We start from the raw sequence: 16797 nt of genomic DNA, 5'->3' as shown, positions 1-16797 counted from the left end.
GTGAAGACAGGCAGGAAGAGGGGAAAGGAATGACGTTGTTTCATTTAAACAACATCCTGCTGGTGTTTAACCAGAGATGTGTCAACATAGTACTGGTAATGGGTTTCTTTATTGGCAAGAGATACTAAACCCATCAATGAAACACATCTCCATTACAGATCATGCTTCTTTTTTATTATTTGTCCTTAGGAAGATTAGTACAAAACAAAATAAATTACAGTATCTTACATGAAGCACCAAGAAATCTGATATGCATATGAACTTGTTGCAAATTAATCTGCAACTTTCTTAGCTTACCTTAAATATCAAATAAACTCAATAAGTTATCAACGAAAAGCTCATTTATGTTTTTTTAATTCAGTTTGAAACCTGAAACCTGTATATAGGTTCAAAAAGTTTGACCTTTAAATTTGGCAGCAGTGGTAAATTTTGAATACGAAGTCTCGACAGAAGACAAAAAGATGACCAAGGACTTGGACATAATGACTCAGGTTCTGGGGCTGTGCTCTCTTGCGGCCATTGATCTGCATAACTATAAGGACATCTGGATCGCATGCGGCTTCGTTACTCTCTGAAAGCCTCGGCATGTCCTCTGGTCAACACGTACACACTCACACACAAACATCCACACTGGCCCTTAACACACACACACACACACACACACACACACACTCACACTCATCCACCCTGATGTGTGTGAGCAGCCAGTGAGATTCGGCCGTCGCTGCCAAGTAGCCATCAGGGCCTTGCTGCTCGCTGCCACAGTGATCTGTTACCATAGCAGCCTGTCTGCCTCTCTGTAGTCTCTGCACTCTCACTCTTCCCCCCTCGGCTCTGAAGCAAGGCTGCAGAGAGTGAAAATGAAGGGGGGTGGGGGGACTGGGAAGAGGGGCTGTCATTCCTGCCATGAGAGCATCCATAAATCTGTGTGTGTGTGCGCACCAGTCTGCCCTCATGACTGGCTCTAACGGAGGCAGAAGTCGACTTGATTCAGCCAATCGTGTTCCCACGTAACTGAGCCAATCAGAGAACCCCTACCTAAGCAGTCAGATACAGAACAACTTGACATTAGCATGTTTGAAACAATCCACCTGATGTAAAGAAATAACATTAAAATCCTTCCTTTTTTTTTCCCCCTTTTTTGTCCTTATCGTCTTCACTTTGCTTTGGAGTCTCTCACCTTCTCTCTGATATTCTTTGCTGCTCACATTGAGTTTCACTGTCACTCTTCTGTTGTGTCCGCAGCGGACAGGTGTTGGATGTAGTCTGTCCCGTCTTTTCCTCCTGCACACGTACACACTGAAACCTGCATATAAACTCAAACACAGCTGCTGGACCCCTCCTGTTGACCATCTGGCCAAGAAATGAGGAGCACGACCCCCTCCCTTCCTCGTCACTCGCTTCATCCAATGTCAGAATGGTAGCTCTAAAATAATAGAAAATGGCATAATTTTTGCTTGGATGTAAGCAAATGTTTGAAAACTGATTATTTTTTGAAAACTAATAACTATTTTAAACAGCGTTTATAATAAATATGTCTTGTGAAATCTTGGAAGGTAACCTTTATTTAGCCAAATGTTTGTATCAGGAGATGCTGACAAAGTGACGAGTTAGTGCATCTGTACTTCAGATGAAATATCTGTAATGTTATAGACAGCAATTGATCAGTGCATGGATAGTTATAGTTTTATTATACAGTCGAGCCATTGCACTAGACAATTTTCCTTTTGACTGCTTGCTTGTAGAAGATATTTTGATTTGTTGGCTAAAGATTTTTGCTGTAAAAAATCTTTGACGTCTTACAGATTTCTTGCAGTTTTTGCAGTTTCGTCAACCTTAAATAAGTAAACACAAAAAACATATTTAAATGTAGATTTTATCTATCATAGTGACAAAGCTACCCAAACCAACTTGGTCCAGGAGAGAGTAAAACCTAATAAGTGGTTAATTCAGGTTTGGTGGCAGCAAATCTTTTGTGGATGAATTTTTGTCCACTTTGCAGAATTGTTTTAATTCAGCTACATTGTTTTTTTCTTTTCTTTATTTTTTTGGTTTTCTTTGCATGATAGATCTGTCTAAAGTCACGCAACAGCATCTCAATTAGACCTAGGTACCTACTTTATGCCTTTCAAGACCTTCATTGTTTATTTTTTTAGCAATTCATAGTTGAGCTTGCTGATCATCGTCCTGCTTCATAGCCAAATGGTTCTTCTGCTTAAAATGTCAACCTGATGGGCAAACATTTTCTGATGGACCGAAGAATTTGCAAAGCGTCCTTTCATCTTGATACTATCACCAGAACCGTTGACTCATTTCATGGCGTTCTTTTTCTAAAACACCATTAGCTTCTCCTAAGGATGCAAACTTCAGTCGACAGAATATTTTCCCAAACATCTTGGGAACCGTCGAGCGCATTAAAGTGTTGGCTTTGGTCAGCAGTGGTTTTGGATTATGAACATGCCCATGGACACCATTTTTTTCCTGGTATCTTAGTTATTATTGTACTATGAGCACTGGCCTTCAGCGAGATGGTGGATACTGATGCCTGCAGTATTTTATACGTCGTCGTGGATTCCTCTGTGACCTCCTGGAGGCCTTTGGAGAAGCAGCAAGCTAACATTTGACCCCACTCCTTCTTTTATGATAACGTTTTGAAAATTTGGCTCTGAAAATGTTTTATTTATGGTTCCAGACATTAATGTACAGACAAAACTTACAGGAAGAAATGATCTTCTGCTTCATGAGCTAAGTGCTTTCCTTCCAGCATTGTAATAACCTCTGGTGTTAAAGCAATGTGCTGTGCTCAGATCTCTCCTGCACAGCTGTCAGATGATGATTAAATAAAATTCACTGTGGTTTATTTAAATGGTGCCAATTCACAACAAATGTCATTTTGAGGCAAAATGAAGGGCAGATTTGGTCTGGATTGACTTGCTATTCTGTCCAGATCAAAGCCCAGATTTTGAGAATCTCTGAAATGGACAATATTATAACTCAAAGTAAAAATGACCAACTGAAATAAAGTCAGATTAAAGTCACGACACTAGGCTATTACGGAGTCCTACATGTACAGCATTGAGGGCACAAGCCTTTCTTTAATCTGAGTTTCTTTAGACTGTCTTCTTTCTCTTAAACAAATCAGAAATATTCTGAGCAGTTTGAGTCAGTAGAGTTAGTCTAGTAGACATTTGTCTTCATACAGCTAATTTATTTTTATTTAAAAAAACTAAACTGAAACTCAAGCAAGCTAATTCTTTGAAGAAACAACATAGCAACATAGTAATAGTAAACAGCATTTTACCCTAAATGTTTTCTTAAGCCGGTATTGGAGTGAATATTTCATCTTCGCATATATCATCTGGATAGTATAAACGTATCTTTTGTGAAAACATTCGCACATTAATACAAACTTTAACTTGGCCTACAGTCATACGTAACAACGGCAAAACCTTTAAAAACATTCTACAAAAAAAAAAAAAAACACCCTCCACTTGCGCTTTGTTGTTCGCCATTCGTGCGTTCTTATTTACCTCTAATTTCATGTGGAGGCCCCATGTTTTTGTTTGGGGGAATAAAAATTGCGCTGTTTTCTGTGTTTCTGTGTGAATAAAAATATTACTGAAAATGTGGAAAAACAAAACAACGGATGAGGCTTTAGACAACTGTTGCTGTCAAGTTGGTGATTACGTACAACCTCTCCACAGAACCCCTGTTCAGAATAACATAATCTGAACTGTCCCTTTCTTTACGGCTTATTTTTTTATTTTTATTTTTTTATAGCGTCAGTAACTCAGCATGAAGCCACATTTTCTAATTTCAGCTTTAAATGTAAAAACGAATTTCCCTAATTATGCTGTTTAGTCCTTCCTTCTTGCTTTCTCTGCCTCTCTGGTGTTCGGCTGAGTTCGTAGCTGCTGAATGAGGGAGGGGAGGGAGGGAAGGCAGGAGAGAGAGCGGTGAGAGCGAGAGCAAAGAGAGGGGGTGGACCTGCTCAAGACCAGTCTCCACTCCCACACACCCTCTCACATTTCCTCCCCCTCCCCTTCAGCTCCTCCCCCTCCCAGCGTGATGGTGCAGCTCCAGAAACAGGAAGGAGCTGCTGCAGCTCTATAAATAGAGAAGCTGCTCAGCCAGGAACCGCACACACACACACACACACACACACACACACAGTTTCCCCTTCTTTCATCCCCTCATTTTCTCTCTCCTCGTCCTCTTTCTTACTTTATCGCACACGCAGACAGATGCTCGTTCAGACCGGCGCGAGCACACACTGTCCTCGACCCACTGGAGATAATTAGTCGTGCTTTAAACGCTAATGGTTTGTAAGAGCGACTGGTAGCACACTCCGCTCCTCGTCCTTCCCTGTGTTTCTGTTTCTCTTCCCCTCCCCTCCAAACACAAACATATTAAAGTTATTGAGTCAAGGGGTCGGCGATGGATGGATGGAGGAGGAGGTGTTGGGGGGTGGAGGGGAGTGATGGGTCCTCTCTCCACCAGCTTTTTTTATGTCAGGTCAGCAGGTTTAAAACTGCTGATGACAGACGGACACGCTCTTCTTTCTCTTTTTGCCCGCGCACACGCACACCAACATGGTGTTAAAATACCCAACAAAGACTGTTTATTTGTGTGCGTTTGGTTCATTAAGCGTGGAGATCGTTTTCCAAGTTCTTGTGTACATCTCCTCGAAGCACAATGCAAACAACACCACTTGCATATAGTTTTTCTATTGTTTTTGTGTCTGTATGCTAAAACTCCAAATAAATGGTGAAATATAATGTAAAGGATCATTGTTCTCTGATTAGATCACTGTGTGTGTGTGTGCGCGTGTGTGTGTGTGTGTGTTCAAATCAGGCGTGTACAGGCCCCTTGTGTACAGGAGGCAGACTGGCAGGCGCTTTCTCACATGTACGTACACCCTTCTCTGGGACGGCAGCCAAATGTTTCTTTGTTTGCACCTTCCTCTTGTCACTCTGGAGTTTTCTGTCCTTCACTCAAGCAGACGCTTTGTTTTCGTGTTCTTTCCACTCACACACCGCTCAGTTTTACAGGGATCTGGAGGCAGGGGAAAGCCGGAAATGCATGCATAGACCAAAAAAAGAAAACCAAAAAGTTGATATTCAGGGAGTAAGTCTTTGTAACCCAACAATAATAGTAATAATTAGTGTAATGTGATTATGTGGTTAAGTAAATGACTGTGGGCATGCTGTCTTTGATAAGATGCTCAAACCCAATTTTTCATCTTAAAACTTTCTTGCTTTTCTTGAATACTGAGGTCAGTTGATTTGCTTAATGTTTATATGTTTGGTGTCACTAGTGGCCTTCATTCATGGTAGCCAGACAGGAAGACACTCAGCAAGCCTCTCAAGGTCAGGAATCGAACCACAGGCGACTGCGTCAAGGACTTCTCGCCTCCATATTTGGGGCACCCGCTCTAACCGTACTAGAATCAAATAGCAGTGAATTCTGGTGAATCTTTAATGGTGTTTAAAGTTTGAGTTTATTTGTCAACAGAGACATATTCATCAGTGATTGCACATAAAAAATAGTAATAAACCACAAAATAATCCAGTTAAAGAACTGCTGTGCTGAATGTAGTGGCATCTAGTGGTGTAAATTGCACACTGCAACCAAATCAATAAGATTTCCTTGCCAGAACCGTACAGGTGGTTGTCGGCCTGTGCTGGTGCTCAGCAGGTTCTTGTGTTTTGGACTTTGGTCAGAAGCCGTAGGCCCCAGAGAGAACCCACACACGTAGGGTATTCAGACTCAATGCAGAAAGGCACCTTTCAGGACCGAATCTGATCCCAGGTCAGCCCATTCAGAATAACAGTTTGTCTAGTTGAACTGTCTCTGAACTTTGACATTCAGGAAACATCAGGATTAAATATTGACCCGAGATGTTTCTACTGACACTTAGCTGGCTATGGAAACCCAAACCAGTTTGTTTATAGAACCAGTAAGTGCTAGAACATGGAAAGGCGGGTTTGTAAAGCTGAGTTTTACAAACCCGGGGTTTTCTCTGTCCTGCATGTGTTAAACATCTCCCTGCTTCAGTACACCTGATTCGACTGGTTTGGTCTCAAAATGAGTTCTGTTTTAACTTTATGAAGGCATCAGGAGTTGATTCAGTCATTTCAACCGATTGTGTTAAAGCAGAGACACATCCAGCTTCAACATGGGGGCGAGTGTGTGAGGGCCTGGATTTGGAAGCACGGTTTTAGAGCAGCTTTTCACTTTGTCTTGAAGATAAAAGTTCTCTATGTATCAGTTTTTACCAAGTAATGGCTGTATTTTTTTTTTCACACTGGAGCTGTGAAGACCCCAGCTTCCCTCAGCCAGTTGAACTGGTTCAGAACCCGCTCCAGTTTCCTCGCCAGAACCACAGGTGGTATTTAAAAGACACCAAATGCAGACTGTGTATGTGTGGACTGTTTGCATGAAAGCCTTCATCATCCCTGGTCTCAGTGACTTGCTCAAGGGCACTTGAGCAGGATGGTTATCTGCTGACGTAGTATCCTTGAGGTAAAGGACAAACTCCTGATAGTACAGCTGTTTTTTTCTTCTTTCTTTTCCAGTCCTTTTCCAGTCAGACTCCATACCGAGATCTCATCGTCGGTATGGACGATGAGATCTCGTCCATACCGAGAAAGACTTTGTAGACTTTCCTACAAAGTCCTTCCTTTGTAGGAAAGACTTTCCTACAAAGTCTTTCCTACAAAAGACTTTGTAGGAAAGTTTATTGCAAACAGAAATTTAAAAACAATATCTGGTTCTTTGGAAAACCTAAAATAAACTATTTTAGTTCTCAAAACCTCACTGGAAAGGGTGAAAATATTCACGTTGAGGAAGAAGGTTGAGTTTTTGTTTTTTTTTTACTCCAAGTTTCATATGATGCTCACTTAAAATAAATAATTCAGTTTTAAACCATAATGCAAACTCGAAACCACTTCCGCCCGACAGCATCTCGGGACACGTCATGGGTGTCAGAATGTGGTTATGAACTTGAACTTTCAGCCCCTTCACCTCCACCAGTCACTGACATGGCAGTGAGCACATTTACTTAATACAAACCTGTTTGATCTAATTGAGTCATTTCATGGTCCACTGGGCCAAATCAGAAACAAATACACAGACACACACAGTTTTGTACATGCTGGCCAGCACCAGGAAGATCTAACTAAAATTTAAATTATGGCTGATGTGTGTATTTCACTACTTGTGACTGAGAATATTCTCATTTCTGTCAGATAAAATTGTAAAGATTCTCATTCGTTTTTCTGTTAGCTCACTGAATATGACAAAAAGGAAATGGTTGTTTTCTTTTGGAAACGCTAAAGTCAAAAGTTGCCAGTGCAGATTTGGCATTTATTTTAAAACTTGCGTATGAGCATATGGTTTGCTTTTAAATGCATACATCTTGCCTATCACAGGTAAACAATCTTAAGTTGTTTTTATAAGGAGCAGAGCTGATGTCACTTTGTGAGTCGCTTGAAAGAAGAAAATACAAAATAACTACAAAGTTAACATTTTAAACTGGGTTTGTCTTATTTTAATAAGTAAACACAGCCAGCGTCATAAAAATGTTGGTACTTACCTTGACTCAAATACTTTCAAATGCCTTGCCTCATTTTCAGATGTAGCGTGCTCCATGGTGGTCAAAGGTTGAAAACTTTAATGGATAAAATAAAGCTAATTTGCTCTACTCCATTCCCCCTTCCTGTTAGCTGATGAAAGTCTTGCTCTCTCTCCTGTTCTAGCAAAAGTTTCTTAGACATCTGTAAGAATACCGATTCTGTACAGTTTATTTAAAAGAACCAGTGAAAATCTTAAGTTGTTTTTGGTGTGGTAAAAAAATAAATTGGTGTCATCATTATATAAACACATTGTGACTAATAAACCCAATAAAGCGAGGTCTTTAAGTCTGTCTCTTGGAGAATATGTTGGATCATGTTCTGGATTTTTGCCTTGCTATTTTCTCTCCTTCTGTCTGGACTGTTGTGGGTTTCTGATTCATGTCAGGAATAGCTTTTCTCTCCCCGCTGTGTTTACATGGCATTGTCTGATACATGTTTTTTTTTTATAAAGGGGATTTCGTCTTCAAGAAACATGCATCTTTGGTTTGCAGGACACACTGTTGATCAAAATCTAAAGATCGGGAAAGAAATGAGTAGTACTTGCATTTCTCTGACGGTTCGTAACCGGATCGCAACTTCAGAATATAGCAAGAAGATACGGTAGAAGTAAAAAGAAGAAGAAATTAAAAGGATTGGTAGTGGTGTACTTTGTATCACCGTAACTTTTGCTGATCTCTTTAAAATTTTGTTCAGAAATGTTTGATAGCTTTTCAGTAGGCTGGTGTCATAGTTACCCCATGAAAAATGCCTTCAGCCATGAGGGATGGCTCTGCAACATCTCCACAGCCAGCTGCACTTCGACAACCATGCAGAACCTGAAACTCTGCTGTATTTCTTTTTTTTTCTTTACTGAAAAAATAAATGTTATTCCACCTTTCAGTGTCTCATGATTGGTGAATGGTCCAAATGGGCAAGTTTGAGCTGCAGCATTTTTTGGTTGTGTTTGTTTGGCCACAGTCGGCTTCGGTAAAGACTGTATTCTGGGTCAACTGTGTTTAGGGTTCTCCGGTTCAGTTCAGGTGATTTTGTATTTTCTAACCAATCCAATCATTCAGGATCTTTAAATTAAAAAAAAAAGGAGCAACCTTTCTTATTACGTCCAACCTCTGTAGTGTTGCTCAGCTGTGCTGCCTTGTTAAAAAGTTTGTTTTTTTTTGTCTTTCATCATCAGGGAGTCCTGATGTTGAAAGATTTTTTTTTTAGTTCAGTTTTTAGTAGTTTAAAAACAAAGAAACTTTTCATCAACTGATGATCAGCCTGTTTGAGTTTGAATGCAAAAATTTGCATCCCCAGTTTGTTTGGCCTCTTGCTCCTGTTTTTAATTTCTCTTGCTCTTTTGATTAGGATTGTTTTTAATTAAAACATTGATACGCTCCTTTTTAATGTCGAGTTTTGTGTTGGATGTGACGCTCAACCTGCTAGAGGGAGCAACGTAAAGGCAGCAAGGGAAGAGAAGGCGGGGTGTTGTGATTGTGAGCAAGTGAGGGAAAGAGGAGATGGAGGAAGAAGGGAGGATGCAGCACACAAAGCAGCAGAGCAGCAGGTTGCTATAACAACAGCACCTTGGTGCCTCCATCTCTCTGCTCTTCCTCTCTGATCACCCTCTCATCGTTTGCTCCCTGCTGTCATTTGGCGCGATATGCCTCTCCGTCAAGCCACCTATCCCACTCCTCCACCCCCTGCACCACCTCAAAGCTCCCCATCTCCTCTGCTTCATCTTCATGTTCTGGTTGCTCCCTCGCTCAGAGCGAGGGGGGGAAAAAAAACCCCAAAAAACAACAGAAAAACAGACCATCTGCCTGCAAATAAATCCCCTCTTCCTATGTCTGTCGGCTTCACCTTTGTTTCCGTGTGTCGTTGTCGTTTGCCGCGTGTCGCGGTTAGCAGGCAGAGGAGCAGTCACCAGGTGTTTGTGTCAAAGGAAACGCGCAAGAGAGAAAATAAGCGGCGATCGCTCCTGTCTTTGCTCTTTTACATCCTCTTGTCCTTTTTGCCGTCAAGCTGTTTCTCTCTACCTCCACTAATGCACTCCAAAGCAAACTTCTCCCCGGTTCTTTGTCTCAGAATCAAAGTCTTATTCTGGCAATGAACTGTTAAACAAATACAAATATTGTTGCTACCCATGCGCAGGGCATGACAGGTGTCTTACAGTTGTTTTTAGAGGTATAATTAGGTCGCTAATTGCACTGAGAGAAATGAATGATTAATTAGAGAGTTATTTGAAGGTATTTATTGTAGTTGCTCGCAGTTTTTGTCGTTCATTCTGTCATGTTTCCTCTGGCTGTGGCACACCGACTCGCACAGACAAAAACCACAATCCCTTTCCGTCAATGCAGTCTGTGTTATATCAGCGAGGTTAAATGGATAATGTTGTTTTGTTGGTGGGTGTGTGTGTGTGTTTGTGTGTGTGTGTGCATGCGTCCTTGTGGGAGGGTGCCGCGGTTCACACCACCTGGATAATTGTGGGAGTTTTTATAGGTGGGCTTTGAACGGCGAGCCTGTTATTATCAATGTGACTCACTGGCATTTAGGGAAAACCTGAAACACACACGCGCTCACACACACTTTTGTTCAGAAGACTTGAATTATTTAAACCCATTGATTACAGGACCACACATAAAGCAGGAGAAGGAATGGTGCTGGTAGGTGTTCTGGGCTTTTCTGTGGAGGAATCCAAGCCTGAAATCCATACATGTCCACAGCTCAGTGTTATTTCATGCATTTATTTTACTTTTTTTTTTTTTTTTCCAGTACACAGTCTATGAGCAAATTACACGTGTCTGGGGGGCTGAGCCAACTAACAAAGGCTAAGACCCCCCAAAAAGAGGTAGAAATAACATCCTTCATGGTATTTTTATGCAGGCATTAACACTGAGAGCATCAAAAATAAGTGTGGAAGAGTTTTGCATTTCAGACTACTGTAAGATTCCCAACTCTTGGTTTTTCCCTCCAGAGCGTCATTTTGCCATAATGCAAAGTACATTTGAGGGTTAATGCTAACCTTTCTAACATGTTTCTCAATACCTTGTTACACTGTTACGCATCCGCTTTACATTTTAATGGTTAGAAAAGTAAGACTCTCACATACTGGGGCGTACTGTGTGACTCCTCACACTGTTCGCCGACAGTTGAGATTTCATCGTCTCAAATGCAAACTTCAGTAAAGTAGAGTAAAATAGAATAGAATAGAAATATCCTTTAGTGTCCCTCAGTGGGGAAAGTTAGGTGAGCCAGGAGCAACTCCAAGGTGAGTACAAGCATGCATACTCAGACTGTGGTGAACAACATCGCCGTAACAAAAAAAAAGAGATTCTGCAGAAAGGGGCATATTTACAACAAAACAAAATATTACTGCACATTGAGTAAAATCACTTAACATCAACTCTTATGCAAACTGTTGTTTTGTCAACCAGAGAAGTGACATTTTTTTTTCAATTCTAGATTTTTATAAATGAGGGCTGAATTCTCCCTGTTTTATTAGGGAAGATAAAATATTGTCATATTATAATTAATCACATTTTTGCTCTAAAATAGAAAGAAACCTGTGCCTTTAAAAGTTGTCGGTATTAAGAATTTTGCGTATTATCGACTTCGGGTTTGAAATTTTAGTATAGTGGCAACCCTGAACTCAGTTTGAGGGCAGCCTTCACTGAGTTTACCAGGCAAATGGTTGTTGAACAGTGTTTCCTCTACCAAAGGGAAAAGGGGAACATATACCAGGATGAATTTTCTCATTTATTTTCGATTGTGTAGGTTCCCTATCAATGAAAGGAGATTTCTAGTACACAGAACATAAGTCAGTTGTATTTTTTTTTCCTTTTTGCATTAGCCTGAATTTATATTATACAAAATATCCTCCTTCCCCTTATTGTTACCGTGTATTTCACTCCATGGCTCACAGGCTGTAGTTTTTCTTGTCGATACTAACAGCGTTTATCATTTCATAACAATAATTAGGCTATCTGCCAATCAATATGCAGAACATGAGGAGGAAACCACCTCCAGCACCTCTGCACCAGTCTTGTGCTCTCATTTACTTTCAGAAAATCCAGAAAAAGGGATGTTTTTTATTTTTATTTTTTTATGGTATGCGTTTCTGCTAGCTTGAATGGGTCCACCTCCAGGTCAGAATACAATCTGAATATATTTCATCTGCTGTTCTGTCTGAATAACAAAGAGCTAAGTGTGCATTTACACACATATCAAAAGAGCTTCCTCTGTCCCTCTGTGTGTGTTTTTGACTCCTTCACATGTGACAGCTGAGAGTGTAGATTTTACAAAATATTTCCCTGCTACTGAGTGCCTTTGTTTTACAGCTGCCTGTTTCAAATGTAGATGAGCGTGATGGATACGACTTCTGAGTGGCTATTATGAATGTGAACGTGTTTGTGGGATTCGGCTTTTATCTTTGTGTGTGTGTGTGTGTGTGTGTGTGTGTGTGTGTGTGTGCTGGGGTTAAAAGGAGCAATGGAGTGATGTTTCAACAGAAGGGGAAAATTTGTGTCCTGTTTTTCCTGCTTATTACATAGTTATTACTGTTGTGCTACTGATCCGTTTAAAATGTGCACAATGAAATATTGCAAATGTTAGTGGAGAATCTGTGTGCATAATATCACATCCCAATATTTGGGTCTAAAAAGGTCTCCATAGCGCCCCCTGCTAAAGATCTCGGTGTCCTCAGCAGGTGGTTTGGTCTGACCGTTCCTGTAAAAAATAACTTGTGATACATAAACAGCTAAACAGTGTTATTGTCTTTACTTTCGATTCATAGGAATTGTAGGTCTCAAAGTGGTCTGTCCAGCTAGTGTGTAAAAATTTTAATGTATTTATTTCCATTTCTTTAATTTTAAAAAAATTGCTTTTAGCTAGCTGGTGTTTTTTTAAAAAAAGATTGTTATGGCACTTGTGGCCTTTATGCACCAGGACAGGAAGAAGTGCAGAAAGAAGAGAAAGACATGCAGCAAAAGGCCTGATGCTGGGAACTCCACCTGGGGCTGAAGCCTCTCTGTGTGGCGCGTCTGGCCTACCACTGAGTCATGTGATCCCCGATTCCAAATCTGCTGCTTTGTCACAGAAACAACTTATTTCTAGTTTCCTTAATGACATTTACTGCTGGACAAACATCTCCAAAACCTCACTGGCCTGCAGGCCTTGAATGCATTCTTTGTGATACTGGTGTTGATAATAGTGAAAATGAAATTAGTGATACGTTGTGCAAGATGGAAAACGGAAGAGTGAAATGATTTTACAACCGATTGCCATCCTAATATTAATGTTGTTTGAACATTGTGCAGCCCTACTAGAAATTAAACAAGACTTCATCTTGAGAGAAATTAGAAACAGAGGCACATTATTTTGCTGCCAACATATTTTTTTTTTTTTGCATTCATGCAGTAAATTTACTGATAAAGAGGCCTGACCAAGTATTTAGTGCACATACTTTACCAGTACAGGACATACTTTTAATAGGCCAACATTTCTGTTGAATCCCTGTTTTTTTTTTTTTTTTCCTAAGATCCACATTATAAATCAGCAATATGTCATCAGTAGAGCTCTAAACACCCATCTCACTGATATTTATTATCAGTTCTGGATCTCAGCACTGCAGTGAAAGCTAACAGGACTTTAACATTTTGAAGGGTGTCTTTTCAGGGAGCACATTTGTTGATAAAAGGCCAAAGTGGAAAGTTCTTTAAAACTTCTCATGTTGGCGTGAACCCTTTACTTTGTCTCCGCGTTCTCTTTTCATGTCTCGGATTTTGTTTACCGTTTGTCTGTGCCTCCTCTGCTCCCTCCTCCAGGTCTATGACAGTGATTACCTTAACCACCAGCCAGGGTTTGTTAGCACCCCGTTGTTATCTAGTCTGTACTCCGGCTGAGGCAGTGAGACAGTGGAGCTGGAGTGGTGCGGTGGCTGCCCACAGTAAGGCTAAGAATGGGCTGCAGATCTCAGAGCGGGAGCTCATTTCCCTATTGGCTGATGTTAATGTTGGGGAGAGCGCAGCTGTTGCTTTGATCTCTCCATTCTGTTTATTGAAAACAGGTCTTCCCATTTTCAACTTGTGTTTCTGTACACATGCACGTCTCTGTGAAAAAGGCGTCGGTGTGGTTATTATCTTGGAAATGCAACTGGTTTATTTTTGCTTCTGATGACTATTCCTGGTGTTGGGAGAGAACAGGTTACTGTTTTCAATTATTTGAAACCCCTCTTGTTCGGTCATTAGGCTCCTTAAGAATCTGAAGTTTTGACGTTTGTTTTCTCTGCATCTCTTGCAGCTCCAGGAGACGGTGAAAAGGAAACTGGACAGCGCACGATCACCCCTGAACGGTGACCAGAACGGCATCTGTGATGGCGGCAGCTACTCGCCAACGGGAAAACGGGTCTTAAAGGACAGCCACGGCGGTTTAGACTCTCTAACGGGTCTCCCCAAGAACAATAATAATAACAATGTGCCACCCATTTCTCCTCTGCATCATCAAATGGACATTAAGCCCATACTGACCGGGCCCAACACGTCCACCGGCAACACTACAAACGGCAACGGCACCCATATGGGCAGGGCGTCCGACGATCTGGGGAAGAACGGCGGCAGCCACCTGCAGGACATGAAGCTGAACAGCTCCCTGGACCTGGAGGACAGTTTCAGCCTCCTCAAGGACCTGAAACAAGAGCCGCTGGACGACGGGGCTGGAATGGAGTCCAGCGAGCCGCAGTCCCTGTCTAACCAGAACAAACTGTTCTCCGACATCAACCTCAATGACCAGGAGTGGCAGGAGCTGATTGATGAGCTGGCCAACACCGTGCCAGAGGACGACATGCACGACCTCTTCAACGAGGACTTCGAGGAGAAGAAAGAGGCGGAGTTTGGCAGGCCAGCAAACAGTCAGGCCGAAGCCCCGCACGAAGCTGCTGGGAGTACAACACCCGGTGTCGGGGCGGCGTCAACAGGATCCTTGCCCCCTCCTCCGCAGGGGGTCCCACAGGTTCCCATTGGTTCACCACAGGTCGGTATCGAGACTGCCAACATGGCGGCTTGTACTCCTTTATCTTTTATCCTTAATCTTATCCATATGAATGTGTGTGTGGGTGTCTGTCCCGTGTGTTTCTGAATTGTCGCGTGATAGAGACTGCAGACCTGTTTCTTGTGCTTTGACTGCTGGAAATGGGCACCAGCTTCCTGCAGCTCTGCTTAGATGAATGCAAACGGATAAGTGGATTTTGCTTCCACTTTGTAATTTTGCACAATTTTGTGTTGGAGAATAATAATCCCCCTGGAAAACACTAACTGCCACGGATACAACCAGTCATTTCTGCAGCATTTTGTATATCATGTTGACTGGATCCAGTGATTTGTACTTGGACCACTTTTAACCTGGAACTAAATAAAATAAACTTCGCATTTTTTTTATATAATACATGTAATGTAAGATACAAATTACTCATTACTGTTGTTACGATGAAGTATATTCTTGCTTTGCAATATCTTTGTCTGGCTTAGAGCTCTTAGCAGAGTTCTCATTTTGCTACTGTGCACAATATCCAAAACTGATGAGCAGCAACATTTTTTTTTCTTAACATCACTACTGATGCGCCTTTCATTTGGACCACAGCTTAATGCTGAAGATCAGCAAACAGCCAACACTGGTCATGTCTGTTGATGATCAGTTAGCACATGCTTTTATTAACAGGAACTGATTACGACTTTCTCACCAAAATTTTTAGACTTGACTCGTTAAATAGAACGGAAACTAACTAGGTGTTTATTTTAGTTTGATAATTGTTGCAGATCAAAAAGGTAATGCATTCTGAAATGTGAAAACCACTATCTTATTGGCACTGTTGATATTTTTATTTTATTTTTTATTGACCCTGTATTCACGCTGTTGTCCGGTGCTTCTGGCTGTGGTGGTGCTCACAGACTATGGTAAAGAAATGTTTGTGAAAAGACAACATGGTACAGATTCATTTTAAGAACAAGACTCGAAAAATGCATTGTTTATTGTTTTGTATCAAGACAAAGTAAACCAATATCCCGTAAGATCATTTCTGGCGTGTCTGAAATAACTGCTTTGTTTCCTCCCCATCAGGTGCGACCGTCATCGTCGGGGCCTCAGTTTGCGACCACCGCCAACGGGACCCCTCCCCAGCAGCCCCTGCAGCAGTCTCCAGCTGTTGCTATGCCATCAGGTTCACCGTTGCACAACTGCGTAGCTCGCTCACCTCAGACTCCAACCCAAGCTCAGACTCAAGCAGTCTCCAGGCCTGGGAACGGTTACATGATGAACCCAGTTAATCAGATGGGGTCAGGAGGCGGCCCAGGCGGGGGTGTTCCAGGTGGGAGTGGCCCAGGTGGGACTGGCCCTGGAGGTCAGCCTGTGGGCCCGAACACACCTGAACTTTCTCCAGCAGAGCAGCTAAAAGCAATAGCCCAGCATCATGTTCACCACAGCAAGATGATGCAGCATAAGCAGCAGAAACAAGCAGCTAACTGGTCACCAGTGGGTGCTCCAACCAGTCCCTTCAACTCTGGTCCCTTTAATCAAGACAAGCCCAACAGCCCCATGATGTATCCATCACAAGTCTTTAACACACCACAGGGCCCTCTGGTGGCTGGGATGGCTTCCAACAATGGGCCGAAAGCCCCCATGAACAACTACCTCCCTCACAACCCCATGGGCATGATGGGACAGCAGCAGCCAAACAGCATAAACCAGAACGCCATGTCCAAACAACAGACGCAACAGCAGCAGCAGACAGCCGCCATGCTGTCCTACAACAACACAAAACCGCTCAGTCACTTCAGTGGCAGCGGCGTGGACCACATGGGTCAGAGGATGACTCCGCCCATGGCGGGGAACAGTCAAGTCAAGAACCCCATGATGCCGCCCTACATGGGAGGCGCCGGAGGAGGAGGCCAGGGGCCGGGGCAGACGCAGGGGCCGATCCCCGGACAGACGGCCCACCCGGGGGAAGAGCACAAGAGGATGCTGATGATGAAGCAGAAGGTGTTGAACCAGAGCATGCCCTACACCTTGCAGCCTCATGGCCAGGTAAGGGAACTGCATCATCTTTATTACCTTGTGATGCAGCTGAAGTGTGGCTGGGTCTATTTTTTTTTTTTTTTTTTTTTTTTTTTTTTTTTTTTTTTTTTTTTTTTTT

At 42.1% G+C, this 16797-nt stretch overlaps 1 protein-coding gene across 2 annotated transcripts in view; it reads left to right on the top strand.

Moving 5' to 3' along the window:
- Positions 1–16797, top strand: part of maml3 (mastermind-like transcriptional coactivator 3) — a 116748-nt gene that overhangs the window by 40597 nt on the left and 59354 nt on the right. The window contains exons 1-3 of one of the 2 annotated variants that reach the window (XM_015030384.1): positions 13708–13816; positions 13914–14642; positions 15726–16688. In XM_015030384.1, coding sequence (XP_014885870.1) covers positions 13787–13816; positions 13914–14642; positions 15726–16688 — 1722 coding nt within the window. In that variant the 5' untranslated portion in view covers positions 13708–13786. Of the gene's footprint in view, positions 1–13707; positions 13817–13913; positions 14643–15725; positions 16689–16797 lie in introns of those variants that run through there. The other variant, XM_015030383.1, reaches the window with a different exon arrangement.

The sequence above is a fragment of the Poecilia latipinna genome, unplaced genomic scaffold (assembly GCF_001443285.1).
Source record: "Poecilia latipinna isolate Pla-1442-1.1 unplaced genomic scaffold, P_latipinna-1.0 Scaffold180, whole genome shotgun sequence".
Classification (NCBI taxonomy): Eukaryota; Metazoa; Chordata; class Actinopteri; order Cyprinodontiformes; family Poeciliidae; genus Poecilia; species Poecilia latipinna.
Note: the sequence above shows the minus strand (reverse complement) of the source record. Positions and strands in the feature narration are given on the sequence as shown.